At 66.0% G+C, this 16927-nt stretch overlaps 4 protein-coding genes across 4 annotated transcripts; 1 reads left to right on the top strand and 3 right to left on the bottom strand.

The window, feature by feature from the left end:
* Positions 1-1158: 1158 nt before the first annotated feature.
* EMIHUDRAFT_110950 (hypothetical protein) lies at positions 1159-1581 on the bottom strand (the record flags this gene model as incomplete). Its single annotated transcript, XM_005787478.1, has 1 exon — positions 1159-1581. One exon carries the CDS (start codon positions 1579-1581, stop codon positions 1159-1161), a length of 423 nt encoding a protein of 140 aa, XP_005787535.1.
* Positions 1582-4465: 2884 nt separating this feature from the next.
* On the bottom strand, positions 4466-7030 carry EMIHUDRAFT_71184 (hypothetical protein; the record flags this gene model as incomplete). Its single annotated transcript, XM_005787477.1, has 1 exon — positions 4466-7030. The coding sequence occupies one exon, from the start codon at positions 7028-7030 to the stop codon at positions 4466-4468; it is 2565 nt and encodes an 854-aa protein (XP_005787534.1).
* Positions 7031-8453: 1423 nt separating this feature from the next.
* EMIHUDRAFT_110947 (hypothetical protein) lies at positions 8454-10881 on the bottom strand (the record flags this gene model as incomplete). The annotated part of the gene is made up of 3 exons (XM_005787476.1): positions 8454-8955; positions 9039-10597; positions 10693-10881. The coding sequence occupies 3 exons, from the start codon at positions 10879-10881 to the stop codon at positions 8454-8456; spliced, it is 2250 nt and encodes a 749-aa protein (XP_005787533.1).
* A 1408-nt stretch (positions 10882-12289) lies between these two features.
* On the top strand, positions 12290-16020 carry EMIHUDRAFT_441053 (hypothetical protein). Its single transcript, XM_005787475.1, has 11 exons — positions 12290-12875; positions 13160-13240; positions 13312-13397; positions 13570-13679; positions 13788-13833; positions 13901-13926; positions 13999-14096; positions 14586-14685; positions 14867-14981; positions 15514-15605; positions 15679-16020. The coding sequence occupies exons 1-11, from the start codon at positions 12308-12310 to the stop codon at positions 15761-15763; spliced, it is 1407 nt and encodes a 468-aa protein (XP_005787532.1). The 5' UTR covers positions 12290-12307; the 3' UTR covers positions 15764-16020.
* Positions 16021-16927: the final 907 nt, after the last annotated feature.

The raw sequence follows: 16927 nt of genomic DNA, 5'->3' as shown, positions 1-16927 counted from the left end.
ACCCTCAAGTCGGCAACCGAATACCTGGCCATCGCCTCTTCCGCGGTCAACCACAACTGGTGGGATACGTCTTCGTCGACTTCGACATCTACAGCTTCAGCATGCCGTCTCCGAATGTTCTCACGGCGACGCAGGAGATCATCGCCGAGACCTTCTTCTTCAACGGACGCTTGGCCGTACCGCTTGCCCAGCATGTGAATAAGTCTAACGGTCGGCAGGTGCATGCCTGCCGACTCTGCTCGCCCACCTGGTGGCGGCGGCGGCGCCGCCGCTGACGACGGTACTGCGACCGGCGGTAACAGCGGCGCTGCCAGCGTCGTCAACGGCGTCGGCGCAGCCGGCCGGCAGCGACTGCCGACGGACGAGCAGTCGGTGCAGCACGCTTACGCTTCACTGCATGAAGCCAACACTGTCGCTCTCGACGCAGAGCATCTCGGTGGTGGTGTCGATGCGGTGGTGGAGGTGGTGGAGGAGGCGTCACTGGTCGCGCCACCCCCACCCCCCCGGCCCTCCCCCGCCCCCACCCGGTCCCCCATCTCCCCAGACACGCCCCCCTCCCCCCCCCCCCTCCACCCCCACCGCCCCCTCCTCAATCAAGTCCCTCCCCCTCTTCCTCCCCCGCCCCCCCGCGCCGCCCCCCCCTTCCTCGTCCACGCCGCCCCCGCCGCCGCCTCCCCCCTTCCCGTCCCGCGCCCCGAGCCCGGGCGCCTCCTCTCCGCACCCCGCGCACAGCACCCCCCCATTCGCGGAGAGCACCCCGCCCTCCTCGTGCAGCCTCGGGCTGTCCCGTCCATAGGCGTGCCGGAGGTAGAAGGTCGCCAGTACCCCCATGCGGGCCGCCGTCTCCACCGAGTCGGCCCTGGGCCCCCGAGGACCCACCTCGGGCTCGGCTTGCCCTTGTCGGAGCGCGGCTTCCCCTTGCTGGTGGCTCGAGCTGCGCAGCTTCTGTAAAGCGTACGCTCTTGTTACGTGAAAATCCGCTGGGACCCGGACGCCAGCACACACGGCTAGATTTCATGGCGGGCCGCCTAGGCCCTGGGGTCGGAGGTAGAGTGTGTGTGGCTGTGAAAGCACAGCCGGGCAAACGGCCGCTGGCGGGAGCTACCAAGGGGCATGGAGGGCCCTCGCCGTACGTACACCACTCGAACTCGCTCTAACTCAGCCTAGCTCGGCGCCAGTAGCAGAGGAAGGCGCGGGTGGCGGCGGCGGCGGCGGCGGCGCGGTGAGATCGCTGGTGTCCCTGCCCGCCTCCCTGCGGGCGTAGAAGAGCGCCGCCTGCTCGGCGGTGGCGAAGTAGCCGAGGTGCACATTTTTGCTCCCAACCGTCACCGACAACTTGTACTTCTTGCTGCTTCGCTCCTTCGGCTTGATCACGTTCTTGTAGCCGCTGATGTTGCTGCTGGCGGCCAGGGTGAGGCCCTCCCTCCCCGCCTGCCGTATCGCCTCAGCGCCAGCGGCAGTGGGAGCAGGGCGGGGCTGCAGCAGCTTGGCGGCGTCGGCGCGGCCGTACTCTGAGCGAGCGTAGGCGGTGGCCGCCTCTTCGGCGGTGGCGAAGTAGCCGAGGGACTTGCTTGCCGCCATCCGGCACCTGCAACTGCGCGTGGAACTTCTTCTCGCTGCGGCTGTAGCTCACGTTCTTGTAGCCAGTCGTGTTCCTCTTGTTGATGGCTGGGATCAGCACGAGGCGCTCGGAAGCCGGTGGCTTGATGAGCGGGGGGCGCCATGGCCCGTTAAAAAGAATTGTGCCGTGTTTAGAGAGAGAGAGATATAAAAACGAATTGCGGTTTTCGGATCGTACTCGTCGATAACAAAACAATAGCTCCCCCGGTATTTGTGCCGCGTCCCGTGCCCCCGAGTTCATTTTGTAATTGAAATCCCCCGGTAGAAAGAAAGAAAGAAAGAAAACAGACAACCCAAGGGAGGGATCGGGAGAACGGCACGCCGTCACCACACAGGGATTTTAAGGAGAGGAGTGTGATGCGCTAGCCGTCGCCCACCCTGGGGAGTCTGCTTCTTCGTATCTCTTTTCGCAGTCTCTCGCCGCTTCTCGCTGCAACCTTCATGCCACCTCGCGGCCGTCCCACTCTCGTCGTTCTCTCCCTTGTCACTTCCTCCTCTGTCGCGTCGTTCTCTTCTGCCTCGTCCTGCGGCGCCGCCGCCTGCCGGTCCCTTGATCTCGCGGCTTCTTTCGCCTTAGGCTGAATATACTTTTCCTCTCGCACCCCGTCTCTTTTCCTTTCCTTTTTTCTCTACAGCACCCTCTCTTTTCCTCTCTCTTTTCCCGGGGAAACCATCAAATTTTCCGGGCTCTGAGCCGAGACCCGAGTCTGAGGCTCGTTTGGGGCCGGCCCAAAATCAGCCAAATCTGCGAAATACCGGGTATTTGCGGGTATACCTGGAAACCCCCGGTATACCTGAAAAATACCCTGGTCCCTGCGACCGCCTGGGTATCGTGCCGATTTCCTCAATTTTGCCTCAGATTTTGCCCCAGACCAGCTCTCAGACTCAGGGAAACTCGCGAGTTTCCAGAATGGAGCACCAAACACCCTCTGTTTTCCCTGGAAATTTCCGGAAACGCAAAGTGCTGGGGACCCTCTGTTTTCCTTTTTGTTTGCCGCGGAAAAGTATATGCATGCCAACTTTCGCCTTTCGGCGCAACTCCGTCCTCCTCGTGGCGTATCCTGGCCCCTCAAGTCTATCGAGCTCCCCTCGCGCAAGTACCACATTTCTGACTCCCACTCCAATCCCCCGGTATTTATACTGGTAGGGAGGCGTAGTTTTTTTCACGCGGCGGGCGCCGCCGACGCCGCCGTGAAACGCACGTGTGCCGGACCAAAGTCGCGAAAGTGAGCAGACAGGAGGCCGCCTTATCACTCCCCGCTACAATGAATCGCCCGCCTGCGTGCTGCACTCGCATGCCTCCCGCCGGCGTCGCCACCTGCGCCGGAGGCCCGCGCGTGATCCCGCTCCTCTCGGACGCACGCTCCGGCTCCTCGGTCTTCATGAGCCTGATGTCCCCCGGCGGCAAGGTGTGGGCGCAGACGCGACGAACGCCGTGGATCGCAACCCGCCCACCCGCCCTGCCTCCGCATAGGACTCGCCTCACGTGCTTCCCCTTTTCGAGCTGTTCAACTATTTCTCGCACCTCAACATCCACTCCGCTCACCTCGCGGCGCGCGCGGTCTCGTTCTTCATCGAGCAGCTCGGCGCTGGCAGCAACCGCAGCGGCCACGAGCACAAAGGCGTCACGGCCGAGCTGCAGCGCCTTCTTCGTCAAAAGCCTGCGCGGGCTGTCGGCATTGCGGAGCAGCTCGGCCGCGCGCTGGGCCGGCCTACCGTCACCTTCAAGATATTCGGACACCAGTGCCTCGACCTTTGGAAGCGGGCGGATAACACCGGCATCAGCCGCGCGAGGACCGATGGCTCGCTGTGGCTGCGGCGCAACTTTTTCCACCGGAGGGTGTGGCGCCCTGTGTCTCGGCCCTCAACGCTCCACCTCCTTGAATCCACTTGGGTGGCCCCACCTGCCACCCGTCAGGTCTCCGCGGCCAAGATCAGCGGCGGCTGCTCTGGCTTCGTCAACGCCGACTCGACCGACTGCAAGCTGAACCTGTCCATCCCGCACACGCTCGACCAGCTAGACAGGGACGTGGCGGGCGCCGCGTGCCTGCGCTGCCTCGCTCACGGCATCTGCCCACACGGGACAAGGCGGCGGCCGCCGGCGGTCGACATCGGCTACGACGAGTTCAATGCGCTGCCATCCGTGGAGGCCAAGGCAGACCTCGTGGTGGAGCGGCTCGCGCGCGTCGACTCGTGCTGCTGGGCGCGGCGCGGCGTCAGCGGCGTCCTTGCGAACGCGGCGACCCGGTACCACGTGCAGGACCGGAGCCCGACGCTGCGCGAAAAGATTGGAAACTACGCCGAGCTACAGGCCGCCTACGACGCCGCGCGGAGAGAGCGCGCGTGCGGTCAAGGCGCGGCGTTTTTCGCGGGCGGCGACGCGGCCTACGAGCAGAGCACGCGGGAGTGGTGCATGCGTGAGTCGGTCTATGACCTCCCGGAGTGAGGTTTAAGGCGTGCAGGGAGACGGAGACGGGTAGGGTGAGAATCTTTCCGCTGTTTTGCGTACATATGTAGCTCGCGACCGTACGGCTCTCTATAAAGCCGTAATGTGGCTGTGGCCTGTGCCTGAGTGTGGGCGTGGTCGCGCCGTGTTCGGGACCGACCCTCTGGTTTTAAACGGCGAAACAATACATGTATCCTCTGATGTTCGAGAGCAGACAGCAGCGAGCACGCCCCAAGACAGAAGAGTTCCGCGCCCACCTCCCTGATATAGATATATTTGCGACCGCGCCCGACGGCTCTTGCCAAGACGTCTTGCAGACGACCCCACAAACTGGCGGCCCGTCTCGGCCGCCCGCCGGACCGGCCGGTGGCGGTGGTGGCAGGCGCGGGTGATCCATGGCTAGGTAGCCGCCACCGCGGCCTGAATCTGCGGCGCCAAGTGTGTAAAGTGCGCGCTCAGCTCGCTCGCGACCTGCTGCAGCCTGACCGCCACTACCTCGCTCTCCGCCAGCTGCTGGCTGAGCTGCGCGGTCGGCTGGTACGACCCGTCCGCCGCCGCGCGCAGCTTGCCAACCAGCCGCTCGTGCTGCCGGAGGGGGAGTTCGAGCAGCCGCGCCTCGAGCTCCTGGTTTGCCACCGCCCGCTGCATCTCCCGTGCCGCCGCCTTTGCCTCCTCGCACGCGCGGTGAGCGCGGTCGACCTCCTCGCCGCGCGCCTGTTGCGCCGCCAGCAGCTTCTTGACCTCGAGCTGGGTCACGTTTGCCTCCTGCGTCGTCGCGCGCAGCTTCTTGCTCAGCTCGTCCACCTGCTTGCGCAGCGCCGCCTGCGTCGGCGGAGCGCCCTTGCGGCCCGCGGCAGTCTTCCCCTTGGCCTCGATGTTGTCGCGCTTGTACACATTGCGCTCCATGTCGGCCACCATCATCTCTTGCCGCCGCTGCAGCTGCGAGTAGCGCAGCTGCATCCGGTGGATCTCGCGCTGCATCGCGCGCGTCTCGGACGCGCCAACCGTCGGGTCGAGCGCCGCCCGCGTCTCACGCTGAAGAGCAATCTTCTCCTCGATGAGGCGCGCCTGCTTCTCCGCCTCGGTCACGTCGAGCAGGTACTGCTCCTTCTCCTCCTTGAGTGAGATGATCCTCGCCTCTAGCTCGAGCGCCTCCACCTCGCACTCCTTGAGCCGCTGCTTGAAGCCGGCCTCCATCGCATAGTTCTCCTCAGCAAGCGCCGACTGCTTGCCCTCGAACTCCGCTGCCGCGCGGTTCACCTTGCTCATCTCGAGCCGCTGGCTCTCCGAGGCGCGCTCAACCGCCTTGCGCTCCTTGCGCTCGCCCTCCAGCTCCGCGGCGAATCGCAGCTGCTTCTGCCTCAGGATCGCAAGCCGGCTGCGCTGCTCGTGCATCGCGTCCGCCACTCCGCCATTGGACGTCTCGACCGCCACCAGCTCGGCCTGCTTCTGCACCCACCGCTGCTGCGTCTGGGCGCAATCGGCCGCCTTAGCACCGATCTCCTTTTTCAGGCTGGCGATGGTCGCCTCGAGCGGCCCCGCGTCCTCGTCGAGCCCCGCCACACCGGCCCGCTTCTCCATCAGCGCCTCGAACTTGCGGTTCAGCCCGTCGAGCTCGTGCTGCTTCTTCTCCACCTCGACCTCCCGCCGGCGCGACTCCACCTCGTACTGCCGCGCCACGCCATCCGCCTCCTCGAGCTCCTCGTTCAGCTCCGCCAGCTGCGACTCGAGCTGCGCCGAGTGCGACCGCACGTTGAGGCCGTCCACTTTAAGCCGCGCCAGCTCGTTCCGCAGCTGCGCCTCGGCCGTCTCGCTCTCGTCGATCTTCTGGCGGACCTTCTTGGCCTCCTGCATCGCGTGGTGCGTCCCGCGCTCCAGCGCCACCTTTTCGCCCACGCTGCTCAGCACCGACTCCTCGAGCCTGCGCGCCGCCTGCTGCACCTTTTGCACCTGGCCCTCCACGGCCGCAACCTCCCTCTGCCTCTGCGCAAAATCAGCGCCTTCGCGCGCGATCTCCGCCTCCGTTTGCTCGAGCGACTTGTGGATGAGCGCGACCCTCTCCTCGGCCGCCGCCCGCTTCTCTCGGCCGGCCTCGATCTGCGCCTCCACGCCGCGCAGCTCCGCCCCGAGCTTGTTGGACGTGGAAGTGAGTTGCTCATGGCCCTCCTCCTCCGCAAGCACCGCCTTGCGCAGCCCGGCCGACTGCGCCTCCAGCGTCCTCCGCTGCTCGCCTTGCTTCCGGATCGCCTCCTCCGCCGCCTGCAGCGCCTCGTCCCGCTTCTCGAGCCCGACCAGCGACGTCTTCCACTGCGCCTGCAGCTGCCGCTTCTCGAACCGGATCGCCTCCATCTCCTCCGACGCGGCGCGCAAGGTCGACTGGGCGCCCTCGGACTCCTTGCGCTGCGAGGTGATCTGCGCCTCGGTGAGCGACAGCTGCTCCTGCTCCCGCTTGAGCCGCTCCGACAGTGCGTCAATGAGGTGGTCCTGCGAGCGCTTGTCGCCTTCGAGCTTCGAGACCGCCTCCTCGGCCTTGTACGTCGCACGGCGCGTCACCGCTATCTCGGAGCGCATCTGCTCGTTGAAGGCCTCGACCTGGCGGATCGTCGCCGCCAGCTGGTCCAGCTCCGACTGGTACTTCTCGTACCGCCCGCGCAGCTCCTTGGACTCGCCGAGCGCCTCGCCATACGCGCCCCGCACGCGGCCGAGCTCCGCCTCCGCCTCCTCGCGCTGTTGGTGGACGAGGGCACCGTTGTCGTGCGCCTTCTCCAGACCCATCTGCAGCTTGGCCAGCTGCTGCTGCGCCTGGTACAGCTTGACGCCCACGTCCTCCCGCTTCCGCACCTGCCGCGCCAACTCCTCACGCTGGTCCTGCAGCCTCTGCACCTTGACCTCGCGCGCCTTGCTCATCTGGCGCCGCAGCGCCTCCTGCACGCGCGCCAGCATAGGGTGGTCCGGATCGAGCATCGGCTCGCCGCCGGAGTCGTCCACCATCTGTGCGAAGAGACCCGCCCGCTTTGCACCAGGAAACGGCCAGCGCTGGCCGTTTTTTTTGAGCTCTCGAGGTGGGTGGGAGAGGTGTGACGCGATCCACGCAGGCGTGTTTTCTGACGGCCGGCCGTCAGTGCACGGAGTTGCCCCTTCTCCGACTGCCCCGGCTAGTTCCCGCCTTCGTTGTTAATAATGTGAGTGTGTGAGAGAGACACCGCCGTTCTCAAGCTGCGCCGCCTCGCGCGCAAACAAAGTCGCGCGCGGCAGCGTTGACCGCACGGCCTACTCGCCCAAGTACTCGCTCTCTTTTATGTCCCACCATGCAGAGCGCATCTCTCTCTCTGTTGTGCGAGGCGTGAACCGCGCCATTCGCTCTCACCTGGCAACCCTGTCTGCACGTCTCGCGCGCGCGTGAACAGGGCTCCAGGCCCCAAATTACGTGTGAGTGTTAGAGTGTGTGTGTGTGTGTGTGAGATTTTTATTAACCAACAAGAAATCACGACTCATGAGAGAGAGAGACTTGTTTGTCGACTCATGTGTGTGTGTGTGGGCGCGAGAATAGCTCCGCCGTTCATGGAGGCAACCGATGCGAGTCGACTGGTGTGTGTCGTCGTGGTTTCGTATCAAGAATACTCACTCACTCACTCACACGTTGTGGGACTGGGACGGTGAGTGTCCCACGGCCACGCCTACGTTAGCTCTCAATCTCCGGACTGTCGGCCATTCTTTGTTTCTGATTCTGATGTTCTCATCCCACATCCGCCCGTCGCTCTGCTCCACCATTGATTGCGATTCCTGCTCTCCTTGTTACACACTGCAATCGACACTCGCACATGCTGTACACCCCCTAAAGCCGTAAGCAGCGGCATATAGACCTAGCCCGGCTCGCCACATCCTAGTCAAGCGCCCGTTGGCGCACCTCCCGCACGAGATCATTCACCCCTCCCCCCCTGGGTCACGTCAATGGTGCATCCCCGCGCCCCCGCACCGCTGCGCCGCTGCGCCGGAAGAGTCCGCCTCGCCTCGCTCCCCCCTTTTCCCTGGCTGCGCGGCGTCAGGTATTTCTGATCGCGCGGCGTAACGTACTAGGCCAGCTCTCCCTCGCGGAGATTGAGCTCGCCCGTTGGCGAGGCGCGCGGGAGGGTCGACGACCTTGGCGCATCACACGCTCCGACGACCATGCACGGCCATCGGAGGCGCCACGTCGGCGGCAGCTGTCGGTCTCGGTGCGGGGCCGCTGCCTCGAACGACGGTGGCAAAGGAGGGCGGGTCGATGCCCCGAGCAGTGTCAATGGCAAGCGCCGAGACGACCGCGATGTCCTTGGCAACGTCTTCGGTCGGAACCGCTGCCGTGCGGCGGCGCTCCGCAACGCGTCCATTGGGCGTGTGCGAAACGCCCTCACTTGCTTGGACATTCCGGCGGCGGCGCCAGACGCAGAGCGCGCCGATCGCAAGAAACGCTGAGGCCGCAGAAGCGGCGGCGATCGCCACGGCCCCCGTGGCCATGCGAGACGACGAAGCGCTTGGGCCGTTCGACGACAAGAAGACTTCGCCATTCCCAGCCGGGCCCGCGGGCGAACTTGGTGCCGGCGATGGTGGCGGCGATGGCGACGGAGGAGGCGCCGGCGACGGCGCCGGCGCCGGCGACGGTGGCGGCGATGGCGACGGTGGCGGCGATGGCGACGGTGGCGGCGATGGCGACGGAGGAGGCGGCGATGGCGACGGAGGAGGCGATGGCGACGGAGGAGGCGCCGGCGACGGAGGAGGCGCCGGCGACGGAGGAGGCGCCGGCGACGGAGGAGGCGCCGGCGACGGAGGAGGCGAAGGTAGTGGCGGCGACAGAGGCGGGGCCGGCGGGCCAGGCGGAAGGGACCACACTTGGAAGCTTCCTGGCGCAGCGCCTGCCGCCCTCTCGAGCGCTGCGGGGTAGTCTGGAGCGCTGACGGTTGCGAGGAGCAGCGCGCCTTGCTCCTCGGTAACGAACGTGAGCGCGATGGTGATGTTGGTCCAGCCGGGCGAGGTCTCGGGCGGTGTGATGCCGGTGAGCGTAAGCGTGTGCACCATGTCAGGAGCCGTCGCCGCCACGATCGCCGCGTAGATCGTTGACAGCTCGCCATCGAGCGCCACGGCGTCGGCGAGCTGGCGCCGGGACGGAACCTTTGGCAGAGGCGTCATGACGCCAACCTCAACGCGAAGCGTGGTCACGGGTGGGAGCGCCGGCGCCGGTGGCGGGAGCGGCGCCGGTGGAGACGGGTCTGGCGGAGACGGTGGTGGTAACGGCGGCGGAGGCGACGGCGGTGGTGGCGGCGGCGACGGCTGCTGGGACGGAGGCGGCGGGGCGGGCGAAGGCGGAAGGCGTGGGGCCGGCGGCGGCGCGGGGCTCGTAAGACTCTCGCAGAGGAAAGGGAGAACTGCCGACGCGACGTCCGCCGCGCTTGCCTCGACAAAGGCATGCTCCTCTAGCGGACGCGAGGCCATCGCGCCCAGGACATTCGCGTCGGCCTCGCCAAAGCCGGCGGCGACGACGAGGTAGCCGGCGGCCTTGAGCTGGCCAGCCTGTGCGATGGCCTGCTCGTCGCCGCCATAGTCGGGCTGGTTGGACCCGTCGGTGAGCATGACGACTGCGCCGCGCCTCGGGTTGCCCGTCGCCTCGTTCTGCGCCTCGCGGGCCAGGTCTAGGGAGTCCTTGGCCAGCGCGAGCGCGTCCACCATGTTGGTGCCGCCGGAGGACGTCGCCGAGAGGCAGTAGCGAGAACCGCAGTCTTCGCAGTCCCGGCCAAGGCCGCACACGGAGAAGCTTGACCCGCTGCCGCCATCGTCGCATTGGCCATCGTGGGCATGCCAGCAGGTGTCGTCGCACCCGACGTCGCACTGCGGGTCGTACGACTCGATCTCGCTGAGCAGCTCGACCTCGCTCGAGCCGAGAGGCGCGACGACAGCGGCGGTGTCGGAGAAGTAGATGAGCCCGATTTGCGCCGCGTCGGGGCCGACGAGGAAGTGATTGACGAGGGAGCCGGCGAAGCTGCGGACTGCGGCTTCGGTGCCCGCAGGCGAAGCCGGCCACGAGTCGGCCATCGATGCCGAGCGGTCGAGGATGAGCACCAGGTCGAGCGGCGCGTCGCACATTGGCGGCGGTGGCGAGAGCGGGCCGGGCGAGGGAGGGGGTGGTGGCGGTGCTGGGTCAGGCGAGGGCGGCGGCGGCGGCGGCGGAGACGGTGGTGGAAATGGCGGCGGCGGCGGTGGCGGTGGTGGCGACGCCGGCGACGGTGGTGGTGGGCCGGGCGAGGGCGGCAGCGGGGTCGGCGACGTTGGTGGTGGGCCGGGCGAAGGCGGCGGTGGCGACGGCGGAGCCGGCGACGGTGGTGGTGAAGGAGGGTGCATCCACTGCGTGCTGACGACCACCGATTCTCCAGGGCCGCCACCGAGCGGGATCGACGTGGGCGTGGGAGTGACGTCCGTGAGGCGTACAGTGGCGACGCCGGAGAAGTCGTCCGAGGAGGACGAGTCGTCGTCCCACAAGTAGAATCCGGCAAAGTCACCGACCTGTGGAGGCCAGGGCGGGGCGGATAAGAAGCGCAAGCCGTGCGGCGTCGGAGGGCCATCCCAGTGGCTCGGTCGGACAATCGCTACGGGCGCACGTTCGCGTTGAATTCACAGCAGAAGGGCGGAGACCAGCGCGGCGTGCGGTCGTTCGAGATCGTGCTGGAACGGCAATGCTCGTAGCAGACGCCTCCGCTGCAGCGCTTGACGATGACGTAGGAGTCAGGCCAGCTAAACCAATCCTCCCAGGCGCCGAGCGACGCAGAGTGGACGCAGGCCTTCAGCATGGCTGGTGGTTGCGGACGACGCCCGTTGGGCGGTGCCGAGAGACAAACCGATCGCCACGAAACCAGGCTGCTCGAACAACCCGCCGGATTGTTGCGGCCATTCCGAGCAATGAAGAACTCAAAGCAGCACGACACTGGGCACGGGACTGGCGCATTAGTATAACAGTGTACGAGAATTAGTTCAACTGTGAACGGGGATATGTGCGGGGCTCAGTCCGGCTTGCCTTCTGCCCTGTTTGTCGGCCCTTGCGAGACGCTCTTTCTGAGGCCCAGCCTGCAGATCCTTCTTGATGTCGTCGAGACGGCGGCGTGGTGCGATGGACGACCACGAGGAAGAGGAGGGGGAGGACGATGAAGACGAGGAGGAGACCGTCTCCTTCGATGGAGCCGTCGAAGCGTGGAACATGGACGGAAGCTCGGACGCTCAAGCTGAGAGCGGATCATGGCTCCGAGACGCGGAGGAAGCGACCGGGCGAAGGCGAGGGCGGTGCTCGTTCCACGGCTGCCCCAACCAGGCCGAGGTGGGCGGCCACGTGTGGATTAGAGGCGAGGGTTGCTTCATCGCGCCCATATGTAGGCCTTGCAATCGGCACGACAACCCTGAAAGGATGCAGGGCGCGGGTGCCTGCCTTCGCGCGAACATCGTGGTGACGAAGACCGCGATGACGGAAGGGATGCGGAACGCTGAGCGCAGGATCGCGGTCGGTGGCGGCGGTGGCGGCGACGGCGGCGGCGGCGGTGGCGGACGCAGCGGCGGCGGACGCAGTGGAGGCGGACGCAGCGGATGCGGACGCGGACGTCGGTGCGATTCCTGCGACGACGATATCTCTGACAGGCCAGCAAACCATTCGTTGTGTTATCAGTGTTGGTCTGGTGGCAGTGGCGGCGGCGGACGTAGTGGCGGCGGCGCGCGCGGACGACGGTGCGAGTCGTGCAGCTACGACATCTCTGACAGGCCAGCCAGCCACCGGTTATGTATTGACTGTTGGTCCGGCGGCGGACGCAACGGCGGCGATGGGCGAGGTGGGCGCAGGGGAGGCCGCACTTGCGATGATTGCGGCGTCAGCATCGCTTACGCCCCAGCCACGCACAGGTTCTGCCGAGATTGCTTTTAGCTCCGCTGTGTGTGCACATTCTGTATACCTGTGCACACACAGCACATTCTGCTGGAAAAGCCTGCTCGTGTACAATCGTCCCAGTCTCTCCGTTCTCCGTTCGTCCTCCTTTTCCCGTGCTCAGATGAGGCCAAGGGAGGGATGGGAGGACGGCACGCCGCCACCACACAGGGATTTTAAGGAGAGGTGTGTGATGCGCTAGCCGTCGCCCACAATATACCTAAAACCCTAGGGAGCAACCCGTGCTCAGTGTCGTGCGGTCGAGCCGTGTTTTTATCTTTCGCCCAGGCACTCTCAGAACACCGTCGGCAATGGAGCCGCGAGGCTCTGCTGCACTCTCCGACACGCCGTACACGCTCTTCGCCAGCAGCAGTGACGGCCGCCGGGCCGGTAGCTGGCCGTACCTCTGCACACTCCTCGCTGTGCTCCTGGGCACCGGCGTGCACGCGTCCAAGGAGGCGCTCGTGCCGAGCGAGAAGTCGCTCGAGGCGCTCGGCCTCTCCCCGGTTTGCTATTCGGCGCTCACCATCACGCCCGTGGCTCTCGGTATCGTCACGCCTCTCGCGTGGGGGCGGCTGTGGGACACGAGGGCGGCGCTTGTCCTAGTTGGCGCTCCGCTCGGCGAACTGGTCGGCTCGGGCCTCACCGCCTGCGGGCTGCTCGCGCTCGGCGCCAGGAACAGCCCCGCCGCCGCCGCCGCCATACTCGCCGGCCTGGTCGCCTCGTCCGCCTGCCGCGCGGGCATCACGATCGCCGAGTTCTCGCTGGTCGGCCGCGTCTGCGGCAGGAACGCGGCGGCTGGCTTTGGCGCGCTGGTGGTCGCCAAGCACGGAATGGGCTCGCTGATGTCGTGGGCAGTTCCCATTTTGCTCGGCGAAGGCGCGCTGAGAGCCCCAGATTGCCACTCCCCTCGAGAGTACCCGGACACGTCCTCGAGAGTGACTGTTGCTTGGTACTGTGACTGTTGGTGGTGGTGTGAGGGGAGGGGCGTGAGCTGTGGTGTGTGCGGTGGTGTGTGCGGTGGTGGTGGTGGTGTGAGGGGAGGGGCGTGAGCGGTGGTGTGTGCGGTGGTGTGTGCGGTGGTGGTGGTGGTGTGAGGGGAGGGGCGTGAGCGTGGCCCGCCCTCCGAGACGGCGCTAGAGGCGGACATGTTCCTCTGTCAGGCGCGCTCGGCGTCGCGCCGTTGCTCTCCCTGCAGCTCCTCCTCCTCGCCCCCCACGCCATCGCCGTCTGCTCGGGCGCAGCTGTTGGACCCGCTGGCGTCTCCGCGCCTCTGCCTGATGGCTCAGCCTCCGATTCCTTCTCCCAGGCGCAGCCCTTTCCGTGTTGCACCGTCCGGCGGCGGGAGAGGGCGGCGGCGGCGATCTGCCTGAGGTGGACTCGACGCCGCGAGAAGGCAAGGTGCTCTGAGAGGGCGAACTCAGCTCCACGGCGAGATGTGTGAAGAGGCGCTGCTCACGCGCACCGCGCCTCGAAGGTGCTCTGCGCGGCGGGGCGAGAGTCCACGAGATTGCACGAGATTGCACGAGAGTACACGAGACTGCACGAGAGTACACGAGACTGCGCCTCGAAGGTGCTCTGCGGGGCGGGGCGAGGCCACGGCTCGCGCGACCCGGCTGCGGGCGGTGCTGCCGGCGCGGCCTCGCTGCTGCAGTCGCTGCAGCAGTCGCAACGGATGACGTCTTCACACCTCGAGCTGTGAACAGGCGAGTGGCTAGAGGGGGGGAGCGGCACGGCTGTGAACGGCGTCTCTTCACACCTCGAGCTGTGAACAGGCGAGTGGCTGGAGGGGCAGAGTGTCGCCGTACTCCTGATCGGGCTGTGGCGCGCGCTCGAGGTTGGGCACCTGTTCACGGCTCGAGGTGTGAAGAGACGCTGCTCACAGCAGCCGGTTGTGCTGCAGGTTGGGACGCTTCACGCATACCACTCCGTGCGCGCGCGCAGCTCGCGGCGAGCACCAAACGTCTCAGGGACGTACGGGTGAGGCGTGAATCCACGGTAGGTGCGCGTGCAGCTCGCGGCGAGCATGGGCAGTCTCTCGACCCGGAGCGCGGGCGCGCTCCTCGCTTCGAACGACCTCGTCGCCATCGCGCTACTGCCGCTGCTCGTCCTAGAAGCGGAACACGCAATCTCGTCACCTCACCCCCACCTCCCACGCCACCGCCTCCATCGCCGCCACCACCACCCCCCTCACCGCCGCCGACGCCGCCACCACCCTCGAGCCCCGTCCACACCGTTCACGGCTCGAGGTGTGCCATCGCGCTGCTGCCGCTGCTCGTCCTAGAAGCGGAATACGCCGTCTCGTCTTCCTAGTAGCGCTCGAGAGGACGCGTCTTCAACCGCATTCGGCCGTGTTCAACTGCGTTCGCTCATGTCGTAGCCCCTCGTATTCCGCGGTGATTGGCGATTCTTGCACAAGCTCACCGCAACCCGAGGGAGCCAAACAACAACAGACACTTATGGCTCTCTGATGCCCAATGCGTGCACTCGTCCCTCTCTCTGTATGTGTGGGTTCGTGTGTGCGGGGGCCCTCCTTGTCTCTGCCCAGGCAGTGTGAGGTAACACCTACCTACCTACCTACCTACCTAGGCTGCTCATGCTCTCCTCGCGCTCGCTCAACGGGCTGCGCGCGCTGCTGGTGGCGACGCCAGTGGCGAGCGCGGTCGCGGTGGCCGTGCTGCTGCTCAGGGCGCGAGATCTCTCCGAGATCCGCCGAGATCCACCGAGACTACACGATATGTGTGTCTCTTAGCGTCATCGCCGCGGAGCTGGAAGCAGCGCCGGGCGATGACGGCTTACCGCCCCCAGCCCCCCCCCCCATCGGCACAGCCCGGCCGCCAATGAGAGTGAGGCCCGTGCTGCTGCTGCAGGTGCGCAGCCACGGCAGCGTGCACGCCGAGCTCTTCGCGCTCTCCCTCCTCGAGGTTGGCGCTCCCGTGGTTCCGCTCGCGCTGCTGCCGCGCGCAAGCCGTCGGGCGGGCGGCGGTTTCGGCGGCCGAGATGGGGACACGGATCTCGGCCAATCTCGGCCAATGGATGGAGCATCTGATCACACACAGACAATCACAGGGGCAAACATGGGCGGCTGTGGGCGAGGGGAACGGAAGACTCTGAGAGGAGAGGGGAGGAGAGGAGAGAGGAGAAGAGGAGAGAGGAGGGGAGAGGAGAGGAGAGGAGAGGAGACTGGTGAGAGGAGAGGAGAGGAGAGGAGAGGGAGAGGGAGAGGAGGGGAGAGAAGCGGAGAGAGGAGAGGAGTGGAGTGAGAGGAGGGGAGAGGAGGGGAGAGGAGGGGAGAGGAGAGGAGAGCCAACGTCAGCTGTGGATGCTCTAGGGTACACACACACACACACACACACACACACACACACACACACACACACACCGCTCACCCACGCGCACCGGGCCTTGCACTTTAAATGCCGTGGGGCTCCTGTCGTTAGACGTGGAGACGCGAGGGTTGCCCCCCCTTGCCCCACCACCTCGTGTGTGTGGAGAAGTTTACCTTACCTTGCTCTAGGGTGGGTGCCAAGCGACCGACTGGGCACGGCATACGGCACAATCGAGACTCTCTTCATCCTCATGCAAATCACGATCACGATGCTGCTCGGGGTGCACGCTCCGTCGACTCGGAACGGCGGTACCAGTCACCGTTGACGGAGCAGTAGTTGTGAATTCGTCATAGGTGCTCCGCTCCGTCGATTCGGACGGTGACGGCATCCCCGACGCCGAGGACCCCGACGGAAAGTGGCGTTTCGTCGGGCCGCTGAGCCTGCTCGCGGGCGGTTTTGCCGGCGCGGCAGTGGTGTCGGTGCTCCTCCTCGAGCGAGTCGGCGGGGGGGCGGTTGTGCGGGGGAGCGACGCCGACCGCGGTTGCCAGCCGTGCTTGGCAATGATCGGCCGGACGCCCTCGTGTGGTGAGACTGAGAGTGGGGCAGCACGCGCGCGTATTTAGCGAGAGTAACGCGACCGGTCCCCTATCAGACAGTGTTATTTACGTACCAAGGTATGCAAAGAGTGAGAATGCAGACAGGGTCAGGGAGATAGGGTTAGGGACGATCGTGTCATGACACGCTGTGCCATGGAAGTCACCGAATGGAGGGCGAACGGCACGACACGAAAAGGCAGGGCGAGGCGGATGGAGAAAGAAGTGCCGAGGAGGCCATGGTGGAGGGGAGGGACGGGAGGACGAAAGAAGGGCGAGGAGGACGAGCGGCCCGCACAGCGAGGCCGCGAGCAGACAGCGCCTGCTGGCCATCTCGAGACATTCGCAAAGAACGCTAGCCACATGGGAGGGCTTCGTGAAGGATGGATTGAAAAACATTCGAACAAAGAAGAGGCGACGGGAGGAACCGGCAGAGGATGCAGTGACGTGACACACACACACACACACACACACACACACACACACACACACACACACACACACACACACACACACACACACACACACACACACATACACACGCACACGACACACACACACACCGCTCACCCACGCGCACCGGGCCTTGCACTTTGAATGCCGTGGGGCTCCTGTCGTTAGACGTGGAGACGCGAGGGTTGCCCCCCCTTGCCCCACCACCTCGCGTGTGTGTGGAGAAGTTTACCTTACCTTACCTTACCTTGTCTCCACAGCAGTCAGGCCCGCCCGGGGGAACGGCGGTTTGGGGATTTTTGGTGGTTGGGGTAAACACCTCACGAGACCGGGTGCGGGTCAGGCTCCACGCCCCACCACTCTACACGCTAGAACGCCTGGTTGCAGCTCGTTCGCCGCGGGGGCTCGTGCTTCCGCTCGTGATGAAGAGCTGAGCCACGTCCTGGTCTCGGCAACGCTGCCGCGGTCGATGTGGCGCCAGCAACACGGGTGGCGAGCGGGCGGCGGGCGGCGAGCCGCCTTCACCTCTCCAAGCCTGTGTGCTTGGCGGGGCGTA

Source organism: Emiliania huxleyi (assembly GCF_000372725.1).
Source record: "Emiliania huxleyi CCMP1516 chromosome Unknown EMIHUscaffold_142, whole genome shotgun sequence".
In the NCBI taxonomy this organism is placed as follows: domain Eukaryota; phylum Haptophyta; order Isochrysidales; family Noelaerhabdaceae; genus Emiliania; species Emiliania huxleyi.
Note: the sequence above shows the minus strand (reverse complement) of the source record. Positions and strands in the feature narration are given on the sequence as shown.